This window comes from Schistocerca cancellata, chromosome 11 (genome assembly GCF_023864275.1).
Source record: "Schistocerca cancellata isolate TAMUIC-IGC-003103 chromosome 11, iqSchCanc2.1, whole genome shotgun sequence".
Lineage (NCBI taxonomy): Eukaryota > Metazoa > Arthropoda > Insecta > Orthoptera > Acrididae > Schistocerca > Schistocerca cancellata.
Window position 1 is genome coordinate 148,654,280 of NC_064636.1, and position 21,635 is coordinate 148,675,914.

General features: G+C 38.3%; 1 protein-coding gene across 1 annotated transcript in view; it reads left to right on the forward strand.

The window, feature by feature from the left end:
- The window catches only part of LOC126108377 (histone-lysine N-methyltransferase eggless-like), a 112,698-nt gene that overhangs the window by 17,393 nt on the left and 73,670 nt on the right, over positions 1-21,635 (forward strand). The window contains exons 6-8 of the mRNA XM_049913590.1: positions 4,029-4,150; positions 12,245-12,390; positions 13,704-13,899. Coding sequence (XP_049769547.1) covers positions 4,029-4,150; positions 12,245-12,390; positions 13,704-13,899 — 464 coding nt within the window. The remainder of the gene's footprint in view (positions 1-4,028; positions 4,151-12,244; positions 12,391-13,703; positions 13,900-21,635) is intronic.

Below are 21,635 nucleotides of genomic sequence, written 5' to 3' on the forward strand. Positions count from 1 at the left end.
CAAGTGACCAGATATCCTCCATGCGAAACAACATAGATTCTGGAAACACTGATCATGTACTTTTCTCACAGGACATATTGAAAACTGTGGATCAAGACAGTCTTGAAATCCAAAAAATATCCAACTCATTACCATATTTACATGTAGTATCAGAAGTATAATCATATGATTTATAAGTAAAATTTTTGATTGGACTGAGGTTTTTCTGAGAGGGCAATGCAGCAACTTATCTCGAATGGAGAGTCATCTACAGATGTAGAAGTAACACTGTATGTTGGGATCCTTGCTGTTTATGTTGTGTATTAATGAACACCCAGACAATATTAATAGTAACCTCATATTTTTTTGCAGATGGTGCAGTTATCTGCGATGAAATACTGTCTGAAAGAAGCTGTGTAAATGTTCCATCAGATCTTGATAAGATTTGAAAATGGTGCAAAGACAAATACCCTAACAATTCTGGTCTTACGTAAAAGCTGTTAGTGTTTTAAATATACACAAATGTGATATTGTGTTCTTCACTAAAAGAAAAAAAAATGTAGTATCCTGTTGTTGTTGTGGTCTTCAGTCCTGAGACTGGTTTGATGCATCTCTCCATGCTACTCTATCCTGTGCAAGCTTCTTCATCTCCCAGCACCTACTGCAGCCTACATCTTTCTGAATCTGCTTAGTGTATTCATCTCTTGGTCTCCCTCTATGATTTTTACCCTCCACGCTGCCCTCCAATGCTAAATTGGTGATCCCTTGATGCCTCAGAACATGTCCTACCAACCGATCCCTTCTTCTGGTCAAGTTATGCCACAAACTTCTCTTCTCCCCAATTCTATTCAATACTTCCTCATTAGTTATGTGATCTACCCATCTAATCTTCAGCATTCTTCTGTAGCACCATATTTCAAAAGCTTCTATTCTCTTCTTGTCTAAACTATTTATCGTCCAAGTTTCACTTCCATACATGGCTACACTCCATACAAATACTTTCAGAAATGACTTCCTGACACTTAAATTAATACTCGATGTTAGCAAATTTCTCTTCTTCAGAAATGCTTTCCTTACCATTGCCAGTCTACATTTTATATCCTCTCTACTTCAACCATCTTCAGTTGTTTTGCTCCCCAAATAGCAAAACTCGTTTACTACTTTAAGTGTCTCATTTCCTAATCTAATTCCCTCAGCATCACCCGACTTAATTCGACTACATTCGATTATCCTCGTTTTGCTTTTGTTGATGTTCATCTTATACCCTCCTTTCAAGATGCTGTCCATTCCGTTCAACTGCTCTTCCAAGTCCTTTGCTGTCTCTGACAGAATTACAGTGTCATCGGCAAACCTCAAAGTTTTTATTTCTTCTCCATGGATTTTAATACCTACTCCGAACTTTTCTTTTGTTTCCTTTACTGCTTGCTCAATATACAGATTGAATAGCATCGGGGAGAGGCCACAACCCTGTCTGACTCCCTTCCCAACCACTGCTTCCCTTTCATGTCCCTCGACTCATAACTGCTATCTGGTTTCTGTACAAATTGTAAATAGCCTTTCGCTCCCTGTATTTTACCCTTGCAACTTTCAGAATTTGAAAGAGAGTATTCCAGTCAACATTGTCAAAAGCTTTCTCTAAGTCTACAAATGCTAGAAATATAGGTTTGCCTTTCCTTAATCTTTCTTATAAGATAAGCCGTAGGGTCAGTATTGCCTCATGTGTTCCAACATTTCTACGGAATCCAAACTGATCTTCCCCGAGGTCAGCTTCTACCAGTTTTTCCATTCGTCTGTAAAGAATTCGCATTAGTATTTTGCAGCTGTTACTTATTAAACTAATAGTTCGGTAATTTTCACATCTATCAACACCTGCTTTCTTTGGGATTGGAATTACTATATTCTTCTTGAAGTCTGAGGGAATTTCGCCTGTCTCATACATCTTGCTCACCAGATGGTTGAGTTTTGTTAGGCTGTCAGTAGTTCTAATGGAATGTTGTCTACTCCTGTGGCCTTGTTTCGACTTAGGTGTTTCAGTGCTCTGGCAAACTCTTCACGTAGTATCGTATCTCCATTTTCATCTTCATCTACCTACTCTTCCATTTCCATAATATTGTCCTCAAGAACATCGCCCCTGTATAGACCCTCTATATACTCCTTCCACTTTTCTGCTTTCCCTTCTTTGCTTAAAACTGGGTTTCCATCATATGGCTGTCATATCAATGAGTCATAGCTGGAATTAGCCAGCTCATGCAACTGCCTGTAACGCTTAGTAGGGACATGAAATGTAATGGTCACATAGGGTCAATCGTGGGTAAAGCAGGTGACTGAATTCAGTTTAATGGTTGAATACTGGGGAAATGCAGTCAGTATACAGAGGAGATTGTTTACAAATCACTCGTGTGATCTGTCCTAGAATATTTCTCAAGTGTGTGGTACCTGTACCAGATAGGACTAACTGGGTTATTGAACTGTACAGAGAAGGGCAGCATTAATGATCATAGGTTCATTTAATCCATGGGAGAGAGTGGCAGAAATGCTGAAGAAATTGAACTAACAGATTCTTGAAGACAGACATAAACTATACTAAAGAAAACCCACTTACAGAGTTTCAAGAACTGGCTCGAAATTATTACTCTAGGAATATGCTGCAATCCCACAGGGATTATGAGAACAAGATTAAATTAATTACTGCATGCATTGAGGGATTTAAACAACTGCTCTCCCTGTGCTCCGTATGTGGATGGAATAGGAAAAAACCATAATAATGAGTAGAACATGATGTACCCTCTGCCATGTACTTCACGGTAGTTTGTACAGTGAAGATATAGATGTAGATAGTAGAACGTTTACACATTTTCAAACTACTTCTTCCCATTGAAAATCTTTTTCATGAATTTTGCAACTATTGCTACAAATGTATTTTTTATTAATTGTTTATATCTCCACTATTTGCATTTGTAATGAACCAAGCAACACACTTTCAGGCATCTTAACTTATTCAGCATTTCAAACTTAAATGATATCTCCAAATTTTTTATGCTACTTTACTTCATGCTTATGTCCATTTCTTTGAGGTTATTCGTGCATGTGTTATCTGTTAACTGGAGTTTTTGGAGCTAAAATAATTTTTTTTTGTGTGTGTGTACCATCTTAATGATTGCCTTTCCGATGCCAAATTCATTTCATATATGTGTAGATAATTACTGAGGATTTTATTTTCGTACATATCAATGCACTGATTATCCTAAATTGTTACTTTAAATGGTACACTATGATTCCTATAACACTTGCAATAGCTTTCTACCATACATCCTGACTTGAAAGTCCTTCCACTACTCAATGACTAGTTGGTTCATAACACTTCTAAAAATATTGTATATATGTACTCATCAATCACCAAATCATCAAGGCTGCTCTAAGAATTATGAGATTCTCTTAAGTGTGGCTAATATCTGTCAGCTCAACTTTGAACTCTGTCAGGTGTTTTCTATGAAGAAGCTTCTGGAACCAGTGTGCCTGTTTCTTGAATTGTTGCATGTGAAAACCATCCTTTTAAGCACTGGTGCTTTGGAATGACACACACCAGGACTGGTTACAACACAATCTTTGCATACTTGCCTTGCCTCTGTGCTGCAATAGCTGTATTCAGCAAAACCAGGGGAAAGCATATGTAATACTTTTACCTGGTTTTCTATCAGCCTGTGCAGAAAAGCAAATTCCCAGAAATGCTGTTGGACACAGATTTTCCATTTCACTATAAAAGCAGTACAAGAAAGTAAAAAATGTGGGTGTAATTTTTCTTGCTTGAAAGTGTAGTTTTGCCAGCACTCGCAGCTTGTGTAGGAGTGTAGACGGGTAGGCAGATGACAGATAGAGAGACAGATAACTCACAGAATACTCTGTTGACAGGAGAGGCTCCTCCCTGCTTGTTAGTAGTGTAATGCTAACACTGCAACAAGAAATAATATAAGCATTAATGAAAATGAAATTTGAACATTTAGTAACTTCCTTCCATCTGAATATGATCTGTTTCTTAAAATTAATTACAGAACATGTAGCAGCCATAGATAAATTTGAGCCAGTGCATCATTCCTCAGCTCAAACGAGCACATCATCTCAGCTAAAAGCCTGGTATCCACATTTACCATCTGTAGTAAAAGCTCCTAAAAGGGTGAGTACGGTATCCCTTTACACACTAGTGTAATGAATTATACTCCAGTTGTTCACTATAATTAAATTATAGTGCTTTAAAATTTACTTTACTGTCACAGTAGTGTGAATTACAAATGTGCAGTATATGATTAAGAACCCTATAAAATTGCAAAGTTTTGGATGACTTTGCTACTTTGTAATTTCTTGTGCATATGCTTGATAGCATCTGAGAAATGGCTTTTTATGTCTTCCTTAATTTTTAGTGTATGATAAGTAATGTTAGGCAGACCCAAAATCCGATATTGTTAGTATGATTCTACATTTGAAAATAATAATTTAGTTAAGTTAGGGTGAAATAAATATTATTGTATTTAGTAATAACAGGAATAAACTTTGAGATTATTTGACAGTTAATCATAACTGTTGACATTGTTTGTTTTTCATGTGTGCGTGTGTACATGTATGTGCATGCATGAGCATGTGCACATACATGCACTTTCTGGGCCAGTTTTATTCTTACATGTAACATGAAGATTAAACAGTAATCAAGCAGTGATTGAGCTGCACTGCCATGTGGTGGTACTAGTTAGCATGAGCCAGAGCAATGCTGTCACTGCTGGAGTGCTTGTTGTTCTTTGTGTTCTACTGTCCCTGTTAATGTACACCAGTAAAGTAATATCACCTTAGACTTCCAGCCATGGACAGTGTTTCAGTAATATGATGCACTGCCACACTTTGGTTTATTTGTTTGCCAATTGTCATGTGAAACCTTCCCACACAGATCGCTCAATAGAGACAGTCCAACATTTTGGACAACACACTCACCTGTATGCAGAATTATATTAAGGATAAGTTGTTCAGTTTGCCAGTTTCTGATGTGCCAGCTCTTGCAGAATGAATAGGAGAGGCTATGGAGGTAGTGACAGAGGAGAGACTGGCAAAGACATTGAGAGAAATTGAGTATTACTTGGACATTCTATGGACATCAAATTGATCACATGTGGAAGTGCATCCATAAAAACTTCATGGGTTAAGATACCACTTGCAACTAACCATGCACCTGAAATTGGCAAAGATCCTTAAAAATAAATTTTTGTAATATAGGAAAGTGTAGTTAAGTAGACCAAGAAATCTTGTTACATTCCGTAGGTGAATATCTGTTGATTTTGGTGAAACTATATTGCCAATTATTTTTCTTTGACCATAGCAGACTGAACATCCTGTTGAATGACTTACTGAGATTTACTTCTTGAGTATTACAAATAGACTTGTCTCTCCATCCATGCTTAAAAGAGACTTATGGAATAAATAGCAAGGGAACATGAAATGTGTGATGTTTCCTCTTCATATATGTTAATAAAGTAATTTATTAACTTACAAACCCAAGATATCAGTATGACTGAACCCTTTTGGAAATGCAAAAATACATCGCAAAATTTCCTACTGTCTTATTGCCTATATGGGACCTACTGTGGCATTAAAATCACACATTATTGCAACATTATCTTTTTATTTAGTCAGTTTTGATGATTCTTCAGTATACATAGTCTCAATTTCATCTGAGTTATGAGACAATGTTGGGAAATATGTATGAATTATTACCAAGTCCACAGATGTACTATTTTTTCTGCCATAATTAATTATTTGCTGACATACTAAGTTCTGCAAATATTATTTGATGATTTTCTTCTTATTACAACTGCCACTGCATGCTTTGCTCTCTTCTCACCACCACAACAAATTACTGTAAACTCGGTGCTGTAGAAATCCCCATTTCCTTCCCATCATTTCTCAAGTAGAACTTATATATCTATCTCATTCTTCCTCATCTGGTATTTTCTTCATGCAGTTTTGTCACTTTCAATAGCATTCCACATTCTACATCCACATCCATATCCACACAGATACTCCACAAGTCACTGTACAGTGTGTGACGGGGGATACCCTGTACCACTACTAGTCATTTGGTTTCATGTTCCACTTGTAAATAGAGTAAGGGAAAAATGACTGTCTTATGCTTCCACATAAGCTCTAATTTCTCATACAGTATTTTATCTCCATGGTCCTTACGTGAAATGTACATTGGCGGCAGTGGAATTGTTCAAGAGTCAGTTTCAAATGCTGGTTCTCTAAATTTTCTCAATATTTTTTCTCAAAAAGAACATTGCTTTCCCCTACAGGGACTCCTACTTGAGTTCCCAAAGCATTTCTGTTACAGTTAACATGTTGTTCAAACCTGCTGGTAACAAATCTAGCAGGCTACACTTGAATTGCTTTGATGTCTTCCACCAACTGAACTGGTACAGATCCCAAACACTTGAGCAGTACTCAAGAATATGCCACAGCAGCATCCTGTGTGTGGTCTTCTTTACAAGTCAACCTCTCTTTCCTAACGTTCTCCCAATAAATTGAAGTTGACCATTCACCTTCCCTACCACAGTTCTCACATGCTCATTCCATTTCATATTGCTTTGCAACATTACACCCAGATATTTAAATGACTTGACTGTATCAAGCAGGACACTAGTAATAGTCTACTAGAACATTACAGGTTTGTTTGTCCTACTCATCAGCATTAAACTACATTTTTCCACATTTGGAGCTAGCTGCCATGATACCATCTTCATCATGGTTTGAGGCAGATCTCGCTTGATAATTACCTGAGAGGCTCCTCCTACCTCTCCTGCCAGATCTTGGCTCCCAAGATCAATGATCAGTAGTTAATTTCTCATTAATGTCAACTTTCATTTGTAAAGTAGCCTGTTTATATGCTAGGTATCTTATTGCCATTAAAATATTATTCCACTGCTTGTCCTTCACAGTGCACTCCCCAAAACTTTGAATAATCAAGCACAAACTTTAAATTTCAGCTCAAATTATTTGTTGTTCACCTTGTGTTAACACAAAATTATGCACCACAAATAGCATTAACAACACAGACTTCATAAAAGCATTAATTTTCGAGTGTATGTGCCATGTTCGCATCACAACAATTTCCACACTCTGTGAGATCATAAATGACTACTTACAATAGTGCATTTGCACTGAAGGCATGCAGAGTTTTATATGCTCAAAAACTTATTGATTACAAAGATATTATAAACCCACACAAAAAACATGATATATTAACATTTCATATAAAAATTCGTATTGGGGGCAGTCACTTGCAATGTCCCCACTTACTATTACTTAGGACTATTACAAATAGGAGACTTTAGAAGTCAGCAAAAAGAAAACTATCACATAACAATGAAGTGAGAAAAGAATCTGCATAATACATGTCTGGGCCTGAAATCAGATATGTGCATGCGCCAAGTCAACAAAGGATCTCACCTTGCGCCCACCATCTGCTGCCGCTAAAAACCCTGAAACACACAATATTGTGGCGCAAAGTGATACATCAGTGCCAGATGCTGAGGAGGGTGGAGCAGTGTCTGATGGTGGCGGCCGTGAAGCAATTCTGCTGACGATGGTCCATCTCATGGATGCAAACGATAGGAGGTGAGAAACAGTTGTGTGCTGTGCAAATTTTGGCCTTCTACTCCTTGAAGGTTTTGACAAAACATCTGCTTTGCCATTGGATTTTAGATGTAATGGTGCACTACTTAGATGCTGTAAGCAATTGCATTCAAGAATGTTTCAAATTCATTTGACATGAACTGAGCGCTGTTGTCCAACACTGTGACTTCAGGCAAACCTTAGAGGCCAAAAATAGAAGACAACACCTGAACCGTGCTACGTGATGTTGAGTTCATTGGCACATCAAAAGGAAACTTGCTATAAGAGTCTACCACAATCAACCAACGAGTGTTCCAAAAAATGTCCCACAGAGTCTGTGTGAACACGTTGCATGGTGATTGTGACTTAAGCCAAGCAGAGAATTTTTGTGGCAGAGCGGACTGATCTTCTGCACATGCGTGACACTGTGACATCATCTATATGTCGATGCACTAGCTGTTTCATACAAACAATCTTGCAGTGTCATAGGTGAAGTAACTGCAACACTTATTTTTGCAAAGCTTTGGGGATCAACACATGTGACTGTCCAGTGTCATATTGAACAAAAATCGCACTTGCAGGCCAAGATGTGTGAATGTATTTTAGCAAAATGTTCAAATCTAAATCAGCTTCCATGGCCTCTGCACTTTTCCTATAGTTCAGAGGAAAGGATTGAAGCAATTCAGAGTCCAGAGCATCAATGTGACAACAAGATGCAGCAGAAGTATCAAAGACTGTATCGGGGCCAATCTGAAGACATGACAGTACGTCTGCATTACCATGTTGAGCTGTCGGACAATACTCAAATCTCCTACTGGTATTGAGACAACAACAAAGCCCATCTTTGCAATTTTTGGACTGTTCAAACAGGGACCGGCTTCAATGGATGAAAAAAGGACTGCAGTGATCTGTTAGTAAATAGAATTTTCTGCTGGAATTTGATGCCACCATACACAATAGCCAATGCTGCCTTCTGTATTTGTGAATAGTTACTCCAATCTTTGGACAACACATTTGATGCAAAAGCAATAGGGCTGTCTTTATCACCAGATCTGTGCAAAAGCATTGCACTGATTTCATAAGAGGAATCCTCAGCTTGGAACACAACGGTTTTGTCAAGATCAAAGTGAACCAAACATACAGCACTGAGCAATGCATCTTTAAGTTTTTGATAAGCTACTTGGCACTCATCTGTCCAAAGAAAGGGGACATTCTTGCAACACAACCCATGCAATGGAGCTGCAATTTGTGCAGCATTTGGTGCGAACTGAATATAATAGTTCATTTTTCCTAAGACTGACTGCAATTCTGTGACATTGCTAGAAACTGGCAGGGCACGTATGGTTCACAAATTTGACTGAAGAGGATGTACACCTTGTCTGTTTCTGACATGACCAAGACACTGCAACTCAGGTCTAGAAAAATCACACTTGCCCAGTCCTGCATCAGATAACACATGAAACAAAGCACGCATATTTGCAATATGTTCTTCAGGTGCATGACTTGCTATGACAATATCGTCCAAACAGTTGGAGCAGTTTGGTACTTGAGCAGTCAGCTGTTCCAAATACCATTGGAAAATCATCGGTGAAGAAGCTCTGCCAAAAGGCAAACACAAATATTTAAACTAGCCCAAATGAGTATTCGCAACACACACAGTTTGAGATTCTTCATCTAGTGGTATTTGAAGGTTTGCATCCCGCAAATCAATTTTTGAAAAGTAGCGATCAGCACGTAATCTGTCTGTGAGATCCTATGGGCATGGCAATGGATAAGTATCAATCACATTTTGTGGGTTGACTGTACACAAAGGCAAATGTGACCTGAAGGTTTGAGGAGCAAAAGCAGTGGACTTGCCCATTGACTAGCTTGTATTTGGTGCAATAGCTCCACTATCTTGCAACTCTTTCAGTTCAGCAGCCACTTTGTCTCAAAATGCAGTGGGAACAGTTCTGGCCCAGCAAAATTTCAGCTGAGCATTGACTTTCTTAGCAATATGTACAATAAAATTATTAGCCTTGCCTAAACCTTGAAAAAAGGGTTCAGGGAATGCTTTCAGCAAGCTAGCTACACTGACTTTGGCATTGAGTGCAGTCACTGAGAACACATTGTCCTGAAATTGAAAGCCAAACAAATCAAGGCCAAATAACTTCTCACAATCATGTGATTGTAGCACAGTGAAAGTCACAGTTCGTGTATGCAAGTGATACTTGGTAAGCAAAGTACATTTTCTGAGAACAGGAATGTCATGTCCACTATAAGCTGTCAGGTGCATGCTAGTTCTAGACAGATGTGGGAATCCTAACCATTCATATGTGTTGCGATCCAGCATTGTAACAGGGGCACCAGTGTCCAACTGAAATTTCATACATTTTCCACTAATATGCATCTGAACAAAATGTTTGTTAGACTGGCGTAGCATGAAGAAACTGTTTGCTTGCTAGTTTTGCTAATGCCTGCAGCAGGCTTTGAACATTCTGCAGTGATTGCATGGGCCTTGTGACTAGATTTTTGTGAGTGGGCAGAATTCTTATGTTTGTTGTGTTGGAAACATTAGGATTGGATGTGACCTTTCTTGTCACAAACGTAACACTGTGCTCATCTGGACAGGCAGTCTTCACATTTGTGCCATGAATAGCACCAAGGACATGACTTAATTGTATTCACTGATGTAGCCACCTGTTCAGAGAACTGTTTATGCAGCTGCCTACTGAGCCGGTTATGAGCAAGGGACAACTCAACCTGAGAAATTGGTGGCTGCTCAAATTTATTGGCTGCTATGGCACTGAATCATACTGATCGAGAATTTTCACTATGTGCTGAAATGATGGATCTGCAGTTTCAAAATCTATTCTCCAAGTGTGATATTAATTACATTGTACATGATCACATCTCTCAATATAACATCTGAATATAAAAAAACCACAAGCACATTTGAATTTGCATTTGCGCGTCATACCCTGCAAATCTATTACCCATTCACGATAAGTTTTGTTCTGACCTTTTCTTGCAATGAAATAAATGGTACCTAGCTGGTCATAATAGTTAGTTAGAGAACTAATCGTAAGGAAGTTCACTCGGAGTGGTGTTAGGGAACAACTTCAGAATGAGGTGAAAAACTGCACTTTCTACCATTGCCAAAAAGTAATGTTGTTTCACAGTACCTGATGCTTGGTGAGCAATGATGTGAGCTTCATACTGTTGCAACCACTCAAGCCATTCCTCTTCTTTTTCGTTACACTGGCAAAAAGGTGATATGGCACTCAGAGCTAGAGCTGTTGCATGTTAGGCTGCGTTAGTTGTTTGGTTCGCCAATAATTGCTGTACCGTATTTAGAAGAGTTGCAATCTGCTGCGTCTGAAACTGAAACATCTGTGTTGCATCTGTCACTTGCCACTCAAGTGCCTGAGCAGGGTTGGGAGAGGTGGGTTGCTCATTTTGAAAGAGGCTAATGCAATAAACAGAAAATTCAAGCAATAAAAAGAAGCACTCAAGCAAAGGAAATTTCTGCAATCCTCACCTGAAAATAGTGAATGGAAAAGACACAATAAGATACTATTAAATCATTTAAACACACCATGCAAAGAAACGACAAGCCAGAATCAATTCACCAGCAAAAGAAAAAAGAAAAAAAAAAAAAGAAAAAAAAAGGGGGGGGGGGGGGGGGCCACGACGAAACAAAATCTGTGGCAGCTGATTCTGGTAACAGATTGTCACTCTGGTATTTATTCACCTCATGATGTTATTTGTCCATCCTCGGCATCAATCTTTTGTGTCTAGGAAGCCTGTGTACTCAGTTCACTAGACAAAAAATCAAACAACTTGTATTAATGAGTTTTATTACAATTAATCAAAACAATACTTAATTTCGGCAGCTACACAGATGTGCCGCAAGCAAAGGGTAACATACAAAATAATCTTTGTAGTGACTGCTGATCACTAACTGAGAAAAGTCTGTTCTGAATAGCTATTGAAGTGGCTAATCTAGAATCTGTTATCCAAGTGGCCGTCGTCGAAGGTGATATTGAAGTGAGTAATATTGAAGCTGCTATCGAACTGGGCCATCACCAGTTGGTATCCCGTTACCTCGGCAGCCAGAGACAGTGGTCGTCGTGTGTGTGTGTGTGTGTGTGTGTGTGTGTGTGTGTGTAATTTGGAGAAGGCCTTTTTGGTTGAAGGCTTACTTGTTTGATAGTCTTTTTGATGTACCTATCTGAAACTCAATATCACCACTATATGGTGAGTAATAATATATCCTTTTCATAATATTGTCAAAACAAAATGTTACATGTTTTTAAATCATAAAAGAAATAATTAATTGACTTGAGAATGTAGAGTTGTAATAATGCCAACCTACTTACTATTGTAGTAACTTTTTTATTCCTCTTTGAAGGAAAATTTTTTTCTGAAGATTGGTTTTTGTAACAATAAAACTTAAGAAGTAATTATCACAATATTATAAAAATAAGTAAATTATGCCATTTAATGTTGGTTCTCAGTGTATATTTTCAGACATAATTTTAACAGTTATGCCAGTCCTCTCACCTTCTTGACTCTAAATGACATTTTAATGCATAAATATAATGCTTATCAATTCTATTTTTTACATTTACAGATATTTTACCCATGCTGTTCTCAGGTTACCTATAAAATGCACAAGTGTCAGCCTTCATGTCTGGTTGCAAGTACTGGAAAAGATTGTGCCAGATTTCGGAACCTCCTCAGTCATCTTTCAGAACCAATGTTACAAGGCTGGACGAGGTCAGTAATAACTGTGGTTTCTCCTCTTGCCCCTTCCCCTTTTTCTTGTATAAAAGATCAATAGCCTTTGGATCAAAGACAGGTTTACTTTCTTTTAATTGAGATAAATCATTTGCTCTGATTTACAGCTTAGGGAAAAGGAAAGTAAGAAGTGAGATAAAAATAATTGTATGACCTTAGAAGCTAGTAAATGGAAAGAGCTGAAGAGGAGGTAGGGTTGCAGGCAGGGGGTGGGGAGCAGATTTGCTGCATTTCTCCTATTCCTTTGCTTGTGAGATATAGCAAGTCTGAGACTGTTTAACATTAGTTCATAGTATTGCTGGATGAAAGGCACACCAGTTATGCAAAACACAGTTTTTTTCAAGTTCCCAAACATGTTTCAGCATCTCTGTGCCATCATCAGTGGGTTTCTATTTTATTTAATCTTTACACTCGGTTTGCATGGTTTTTCAGTACCACTTCTGTATTATTTATTACAGGTAGTTAGTCACGTTTTTGTGTGGCAAGCCCTTTTCTCTCAGCATCCTGATGAGTTGTGAAGCACACATAAATACAACACATATTTTCACAAGTGTGGTCATAAAAGCACTTTGCTCTTCACCGAAACACATGGTAATTACAGGACAAGCTACCTGTAATAAATAATACACAAGTGGTCCTGAAAAACCATGCAAACCAAGTGAAAGATTAAATGAAACAGAAACCCACTGATGATGGCACAGAGGTGCTGAAACATGTTTGAGAACATGGAAAAAACAGTGGTTTGCACAACTGGCGGACCTTACCTCCCACAATTTTAACTGCAAACATGGTAAACAGAAGGAGCTGCAAATCCAAATGATGAATTAGTTGATAGGATGAGCTAATAGGTTGCATCATTAATATTTTCCAGTAAGTCTGTCTTCGGCTAATATTTCAGTGAAAGACATTTCAAGAAGTTAGTCATTCTTCATTTGGTAAATGTTTGTGAACTGCATTACTGAACCATTCCACTGAAAGTTTCATAAAGTGGCAACTGAATGTTTTCTGAACTATTTGTTTATAATTGTAGGAATAGGTAGAAGTCTTTTTGCATATTATTTTTCACATTTATCTCTCTCTCTCTCTCTCTCTCTCTCTCTCTCTCTCTCTCTCTCTCTCTCTCTCTCTCTCTCTCTCTCTCCCCCCTCCCCTCTCTCTCTCTCTCTCTCTTGTATACTATGAAACAAACACTTGATTCTATGAGACATTTTAGTTCAGAACTTCCAAATTGAGATTTACGTTCTCCTTGTAGTTTTTCCAGGGAAATTATCACTGTTGTTTCTTTCATACAGGGAGAAGGTGAAACATTCAGATTATGTCTCTGTGTACTACAGAACTCCCTGCAAGCGCAGGTTACGTAATATTGAGGAGCTGCATAAATACCTGTTGAAAACTAAATCCAAAATGACTGTTGCCCAGTTCGACTTCGATCATTGGGTGAGGTGCTTCACAGAAGGGACTAATGAGAAGTACTTCATAAAAATTGAGGTATGGTGCAGCTTGTTTCTAATCGATGCTGCTAATTAAGTCAAAGATGTGTATATGAAATCTAGAAGTAAAAATAATAGTAGTAGTGGGAACTGCATGGAATTGGGAATTGCTTGCCTTGGTGGGAAACTGGTGACTTTAGATGTTTAGTCTCTTTAAATCCATAATCAACAGCAACAGCATATCATGGAAATATTTTCTTTTTTCAGTCTGCAGGGAGAAGTAAATGGAAAATTACGTTCAAGTTTGAAATTTTATAATTGTATCCTGCCATGATATATTAAAACATACTTTTTGAGTTGTCGAGAGGAGTAACTATGGTCTACAAGACACTGTTTACACTTGGGTTCCTAGCTGGGGTACAGCTGGGTAGGGAGGGGTGGACAAATGGCTGATGTGTGGGTGTCTCGTAGCCAGGCCACAGTTACCTGATTGTACTCAACTGCTTGAGTGTGTGCAGGTGGGGGTTGTCGAGCAGCTCTCACGTGCACAAATGTGTGCAATAGGGCCATTTGGTGGATAGCTTACACTATCTGCGTGTGCCCATGGGTGCAATGATGGATGGGCGTGGATGCCCTTGCTGTGTGGGGAATCACTGGAGCAGCTTGACCTATAATGATATTATAGTGACAAAGCATTGTGGAGAAAACTGTGGAAGCATAATTCTGAAATGAGAGGATGGAGATCTGAAGAATTTGAAAAGGCAGAGGAGCTAGAAAGTGCCTAACTTGAAACTCCTCTAACTTTTGTAACAATGAAATATTATGAGAGGGTAATGATCTACAGTGAGAAGCAACTGGAAAAATAATGACATATAAAAGTAGAAGCAAAGAAACATATTTAGCCATAGAAATTTCTGACAGAGAGAAGAAATAAAATACTTAAAAGCAGAAAAAGAGATACTAGGATGATTGCAGAATTTAGCCAGTTGTAAAGGTAAATCCATGCACATTCATTCTGGTACCTGACATGGCCAAATGGTGAAATCTGGCACATCCCAAAGGATTGGATTCAAATCTCCACTCTATCCTGGTTCTCACTGCCTTAAATATGTGAAGGTAAATGCTGTGCTGGTTACCTTTAAAAGGATATGGTCTGTTATCTTTTAATGATGTCAGCATTGATGGGCAACTATAATCATCTGCTGCATCACAAAAGGAGCCAGACTGCTTGTATTAAAGTTAATTTGTGGTGCTTTAGTAACTGTTTATTATTTGCACATGAACTGTGTCTTGCATTATGAAAAGTTTTGCCATTATTGATCAATACAGTGTCAGTGGATTTGCAGTTTACAGATCTTTTCTTGCTGTCTGATGGAAGGCAGAACAAGTGGCTCGTGCACACCTTCATTGTAACAGCCTTGCAGAGGGAGCAATGGGATAAGCAATTTTAGACATACCATAATGAATTTTTGATTTGAAATACCCTGTCAATTAAATGAATGCAATGGAGCAGGAATCCAAACTGATCTTCCCTGAGGTCGGCTTCTACCAGTTTTTCCATTCATCTGTAAAGAATTTGCGTTAGTATTTTGCAGCTGTGACTTATTAAACTGATAGTTCGGTAAGTTTCAAATCTGTCAACAACTGCTTTCTTTGGGATTGGAATTACTATATTCTTCTTGAAGTCTGAGGGAATTTTGCCTGTCTCATACATCTTGCTCACCAGATGGTAGAGTTTTGTCAGGACTGGCTCTCCCAAAGCCATCAGTAGTTCTAATGGAATGTTGTCTACTCCCGGGGCCTTGTTTCTACTCAGGTCTTTCATTGCTCTGTCAAACTCTTCACACAGTATCATATCTCCCATTTCATCTTCATCTACATCCTCTTGCATTTCCATAATATTGTCCTCAAGTACATTGCCCTTGTATAGACCCTCTATATACTCCTTCCACCTTTCTGCTTTCCCTTCTTTGCTTAGAACTGGGTTTCCATCTGAGCTCTTGATATTCATGCAAGTGGTTCTCTTTTCTCCAAAGGTCTCTTTAATTTTCCTGTAGGCAGTATCTATCTTACCCCTAGTGAGATAAGCCTCCACATCCTTACATTTGTCCTCTAGCCATTCCTGCTTAGCCATTTTGCACTTCCTGTCGATCGCATTTTTGAGATGTTTGTATTCCTTTTTGCCTGCTTCACTTACTGCATTTTTGTATTTTCTCCTTTCATCAATTAAATTTGATATTTCTTCTGTTACCCAAGGATTTCTACTAGCCCTCATCTTTTTACCTACTTGATCCTCTGCTACCTTCATTATTTCATCTCTCAGAGCTACCCATTCTTCTTCTACTGTATTTCTTTCCCCCATTCCTGTCAATTGTTTCCTTATGCTCTCCCTGAAACTCTGTACAACCTCTGGTTTAGTCAGTTTATCCAGGTCCCATCTCCTTAAATTCCCACCTTTTTGCAGTTTCTTCAGTTTTCATCTACAGTTCATAACCAATAGATTGTGGTCAGAGTCCACATCTGCCCCTGGAAATGTCTTACAATTTAAAACCTGGTTCCTAAATCTCTGTCTTACCATTATATAATCTATCTGATACCTTTTAGTATCTCCAGGCTTCTTCAATGTATACAACCTTCTTTTATGATTCTTGAACCAAGTGTTAGCTATGATTAAGTTGTGCTCTGTGCAAAATTCCACCAGGCGGCTTCCTCTTTCATTTCTTACCCCCAATCCATATTTTACCTCCGGAATATTTTACCCAAGAGGACACCATCATCATTAACCATACAGTAAAGCTGTATGCCCTCGGGAAAAATTACGGCTGTAGTTTCCCCTTGCTTTCAACCGTTCGCAGTACCAGCGCAGCAAGGCCATTTTGGTTAGCGTTACAAGGCCAGATCAGTCAATCATCCAGACTGTTGCCCCTGAAACTACTGAAAAGGCTGCTGCCCCTCTTCAGGAACCACACGTTTGTCTGGCCTCTCGACAGATACCCCTCCATTGTGGTTGCACCTACGGTACGGCTATCTGTATCGCTGAGGCATGCAAGCCTCCCCACCAACAGCAAGGTCCATGATTCATGGGGGGGACATACTTATTAAGTACATGATATTGCAGTTTAAGTCAGGTTTCTTTTGTATCAGGTCTTGAAAACTGACATTTACTGGTGAAGTACAAGAAAACACCTTTGGTAAACTGTTCAACCACTGTCAGTGAGTTTATCAGTTTTGTTCAAATCTGATATACCTTAAGCATAGAGTTCCTGGTCAAAAAGGATTAGCTCACTAATTTGCCTCAACAAATAGTTTTTCTTGTCAAGGAGAAAAGTTTTGTGTTTAGTGGTAAAGTAGTGCATTATACTTTCACAGTGGCTTTTCATCGTGAAAATACTAACATACACACACCATAGTTCATGGCTCACAATAAACAATAATTCTCTACATAACTGGTTGAGTAGCTTATTATACAAATTGGAGGACAACAAGGACATAGCACCTCCAATGGAACCACACCAAGTGCAGTACTTTGTCATTTCATAGTGATATTTAAATGAATATACATTTTTGCTCCATAGTTATATATGGTTACTGTCTGATTTCAGTGCTATTTGTGCTTACTTCTTCCTGTGCCATTTGTAATGGGCAAATAGAAAAGCAAATGATGATAAAGTTTGCTGAAGACTGAAATGGCTTCCTGATGGAGTACATTTAGTTGTTTGTATTGGGGACCACTCTCACATCACACTGCCTTTTTTTCATATTTTATACACATTTCTTTGCATTTCACTTTAGTCAGTTTTATACAAGTGGTTTCCCAGTTTCCATTTGGCCCAGTACTTCTTCATTCTGTTGGACAACTACTTCTTTTTTTATGAAAGCATCCTTCTCATTGTCTGTCTGTTGACCATGGTCTGTAGTCTGTTTCTACCAGATCACTGCCCAATATTTACAGCAGAGCTTTTCGCCTTCTATCAGGCCACCCAGTACATCTGGCAACTCAGGTTATTTAATTGTGTCATATGCTCCAATTCTCTCAGTTCCCTATGTGCTGTACACAGCCCATCCCTTATTGCAATGGGTCAAAGAAAGCTTCCATTATCTCTTTGTTGAGGTAGCCATTGTGATGTTCATGTTGGCTCCTGGTCACAATGGTCTGACAGGAATTGAGGCTACTGACTGCTGTCAAGGCTGGTCTTGTCATCATGGGAACAGGCTCCAGGGAATTAAACCCCTCCCAATGGCTTGGCCAGCCTCATCTTGACCGTATTGCCAAGAAGAGATCATTTTAGTTAAGTTGTGTATTGTGCATTGTCATTTTAGCCATTGCCATTTGTTAAGCAGTGTTCCTCCGCCACTTTGTGCTCTTTGACATCAACCATTGACGGTTTGCTATTTCCTGACCAAATGCCTTTATTTAACCACTTACATTCTCATCTATGTTTGCTGTCTGAGTTACAGGTCAGTGATGTGCAGGCTGTTGGCCTTGTTTTACTTTCTCTCCATTGCAGCAGTATGAGAAAGAAAATTTAATCTTTGGTTCTAGACATCCACTGTCTCAGCATTGTCTTTTGTGGACCTTTCTACTTGAGAAAACCCTTGTTCTCAGCTCAATTTTCTTCCATCAACTGGGCTTAATATATCATTGTTTTTAAGTTCTTTTACTGCCTGATATGCTAAGGTTATGACATGGGTGGTTATGACATTAGTTGTTTTTGCACCCAAAAACAAATAAAACAAACATTATTAATGGTGTCCTGCTTGACACAGTAACGCTATTTATCTGTCTGGGTGTAATGTTTCAAAGTGATATGAAATGGACTGAGCATGTGAGGATTATGGTAGGGAAGACAAATGGTTGTCTTCAGTTTATAGGGAGAATTCTTTTAAAGTGTGGTCCATCTATAAAGGAGACTGCATGTAGGATGATGCTAGTGTGACCTATCTTGAGTACTGCTTGAGTGCTACTGGTAGGTACAAACAACACATATGTATCATGGACATGCTTCAGGAGCTGAAATGGGATTCCCTGGATGGGAGGCGATATTGTGTTTGATTAACACTATCAAGAAAATTTAGAGAACTGGTATTTGAAGCTGACTACAGAACAATTCTACTGCTACCAACATACATTGTGCATAAAGACCACAGAGATAAGATACAAGAAATTAGGACTCAAATGGATGCATGTAGACAGTCATTTTCCCTCACTGTATTTGCAAGTGGAACAGGAAAGGAACTGAGTACTAGTGGTACATGGTAACCTCTGTTATGTGCTGTATGGTGGTTTGCATAGCGTGTATTTAGAAGTAGATGTAGAACCATAACAAAACTGTTCCACCTGGTGCAAGATATGTGAGACAGACAAAAGACCCTCAGACTTAAAGATGAATCCCACCTGAGGCCCTCCTCCATTTAACTCTGACAGTGTTTGATATTTGTTCTGGATGTTTATGATGAAACTACCAGTTTTCATTCTCTTTTCTCTCCTGTCCTTTTTCAGTTCTTCCTTGATTTCTCCAACTGTGCTGAAGGGCACAGGCTACTCCTTCCTGATTATCAATAAAAATGTTCCAGCAGTGTATGTTGCATTTCCAGGAGAGAGCCTCTTCCATTTTCCCAGTGTTTCATCTCCCAGTGAAATGGTTTTTTTTTTTAAGATTGGCAGCAGATCCCTCTACTCACTATTCTGTGACAGCTCCCACATTTCATACTCAAGGTCAAAGTAACTTAGGAAGACAAATTAATTGTAACAGAACCTAGAGTTTTCAGTTTATATAACTTGAAAGAATGTATTATAATAGTTAAGGACATAGTTTAGCTGTGTGTAACAAAAAATTACACTGAGATGTTTTGTATTACAACCACTGATTTTGTACTCCTGTCCTCGTGGTCTCGCGGTAGCGTTCTCGCTTCCCAAGCACGGGGTCCCGGGTTCGATTCCCGGCGGGGTCAGGGATTTTTCCTGCCTCGAGATGACTGGGTGTTGTTGTGTCTTCTTCATCATCATCATTCATCCCCATTACGGTCGGAGGAAGGCAACGGCAAACCACTTCCATTAGGACCTTGCCTAGTAAGGCGGTGCGGGTCTCACGCATCGTTCCCCTATGCTCTGTAAAGAAGCATGGGACTTCATTTTCATTTCCAAAGATAAAACACAGAAGAATGAATTAGTAGTTACTTGGTTTTGAGGAAATTATCCTCTGAGGTGGCACAGCGGTTAGCACACTGGACTCACATTTGGGAGGACAATTGTTCAAACCCTCTTCCAGCCACCCTGATTTAGGTTTTCCGTGATTTCCCTAAACCACCTCAGATAAATATTGGGATGGTTCCTATGAAAGATCATAGCTGACTTCCTCCCACATCCTTCCCTAATCTGATGGGACTAATGATCTTAATGGTTGGTCCCCTTCCCAGAATAAACAACCAACTAATCTTATTACACAAATCTCTGCAGAAAACCTTAAATGGTCTGTCCAAGAGAGATCTACCTTGCTAGTTATCTGGGTACATCTTATAATGTTTTTGTGGAGTGAGTGGATTACAGCCCTTAGCAAATGTTCAGGCATTTTCCTGATTTCTAAACTTTTAGTAGAGCCATGAGTAGAGATGTTCCAACCGTATCACCAGCATATTTTCTCATTCTGTTTGTATTAATCTTTAAATATTCTTATGGTCCTTCACATTTCCAAAGTTTATTGAATACTTTTGCAATGAATTCAGGGCTTTTATTAGGTCTGTACACCATTATTCTACCTCTACCTTTCAGAATTAATGTAGGGGAGGGTTGGGAGTCTGTATTTTACAGCTGTATTCCAAAAGTTTTATAACAGTTTCTGGAATTGATTTTGTGGTAAATGTAATTTCTGATTAATTGTTCTAGACCATAAATCCTCATTTATCTGTTGGTTTTCAGTTTCTTTATTTGTAGAGGTGTAAGTTTAATTGTGATTTTGACTTTGTTGTAGCCTGAATCCAGATCTATTCCATTTAGTACTTTAACATTGTATATAGATATCTCTGAGAAATTATTTGCCCATGGATGTTTATTCCAGCTGACATTCCCGATTTCTCAAAGATGTTTCCATGTTTTAAGTTTTTTTGATCTCTTTTTGAAGTTTGTGGCTTTGGAGATGAGGTTGTGCTGTCTTCAGAGTTCAACAAGTCTTTGGCTGTTCCTATTTGTATGTTGCCTTTTATTGTGACCATTTAAGAAGATAAGACTCTTACACAACAGACTAAAAAAAAAAAAATCTTACCTTTCAGGACTATCAAGAAATATCTTCAGTCCATTATACACTAATATTATGTAATATTTGTAATATTCAACTTTTATTCTCAAGTACTTTGCATCTTAAGTGGCCTTGCAGATAATTCTAGCTAATCAACATTTCAGATTTAGCTATACATTTGCCTATAAGAGTTCATGTATGCATTGCAAACATGATGTGTCACTGCATTTCATAATTATTAATTAAATTAATGATTAGTGGCAGACAACCAGCTTTTAAGACAGACTATATTATTATTATCCACCTGGCATAATTTTGTTCTATTGTATCATCTTAAGAAATTGCCTGTTTTTGTAATTTGGATATTCTATAAAATCTCATTAAATAATGTAGAGTGCACCATAGAGCAATAGTTTAAAAATAGTATCAAGACCATGAAAATAATCTACTAATTGGAAATTATTTTCTCTTCAAATAGCCTTACATAACTACTTCTGATATTTGTATTTAACTGACAAAATAAAAGTGAACTGAAGGTGGTACTGCTCTAATGATTAGGTAT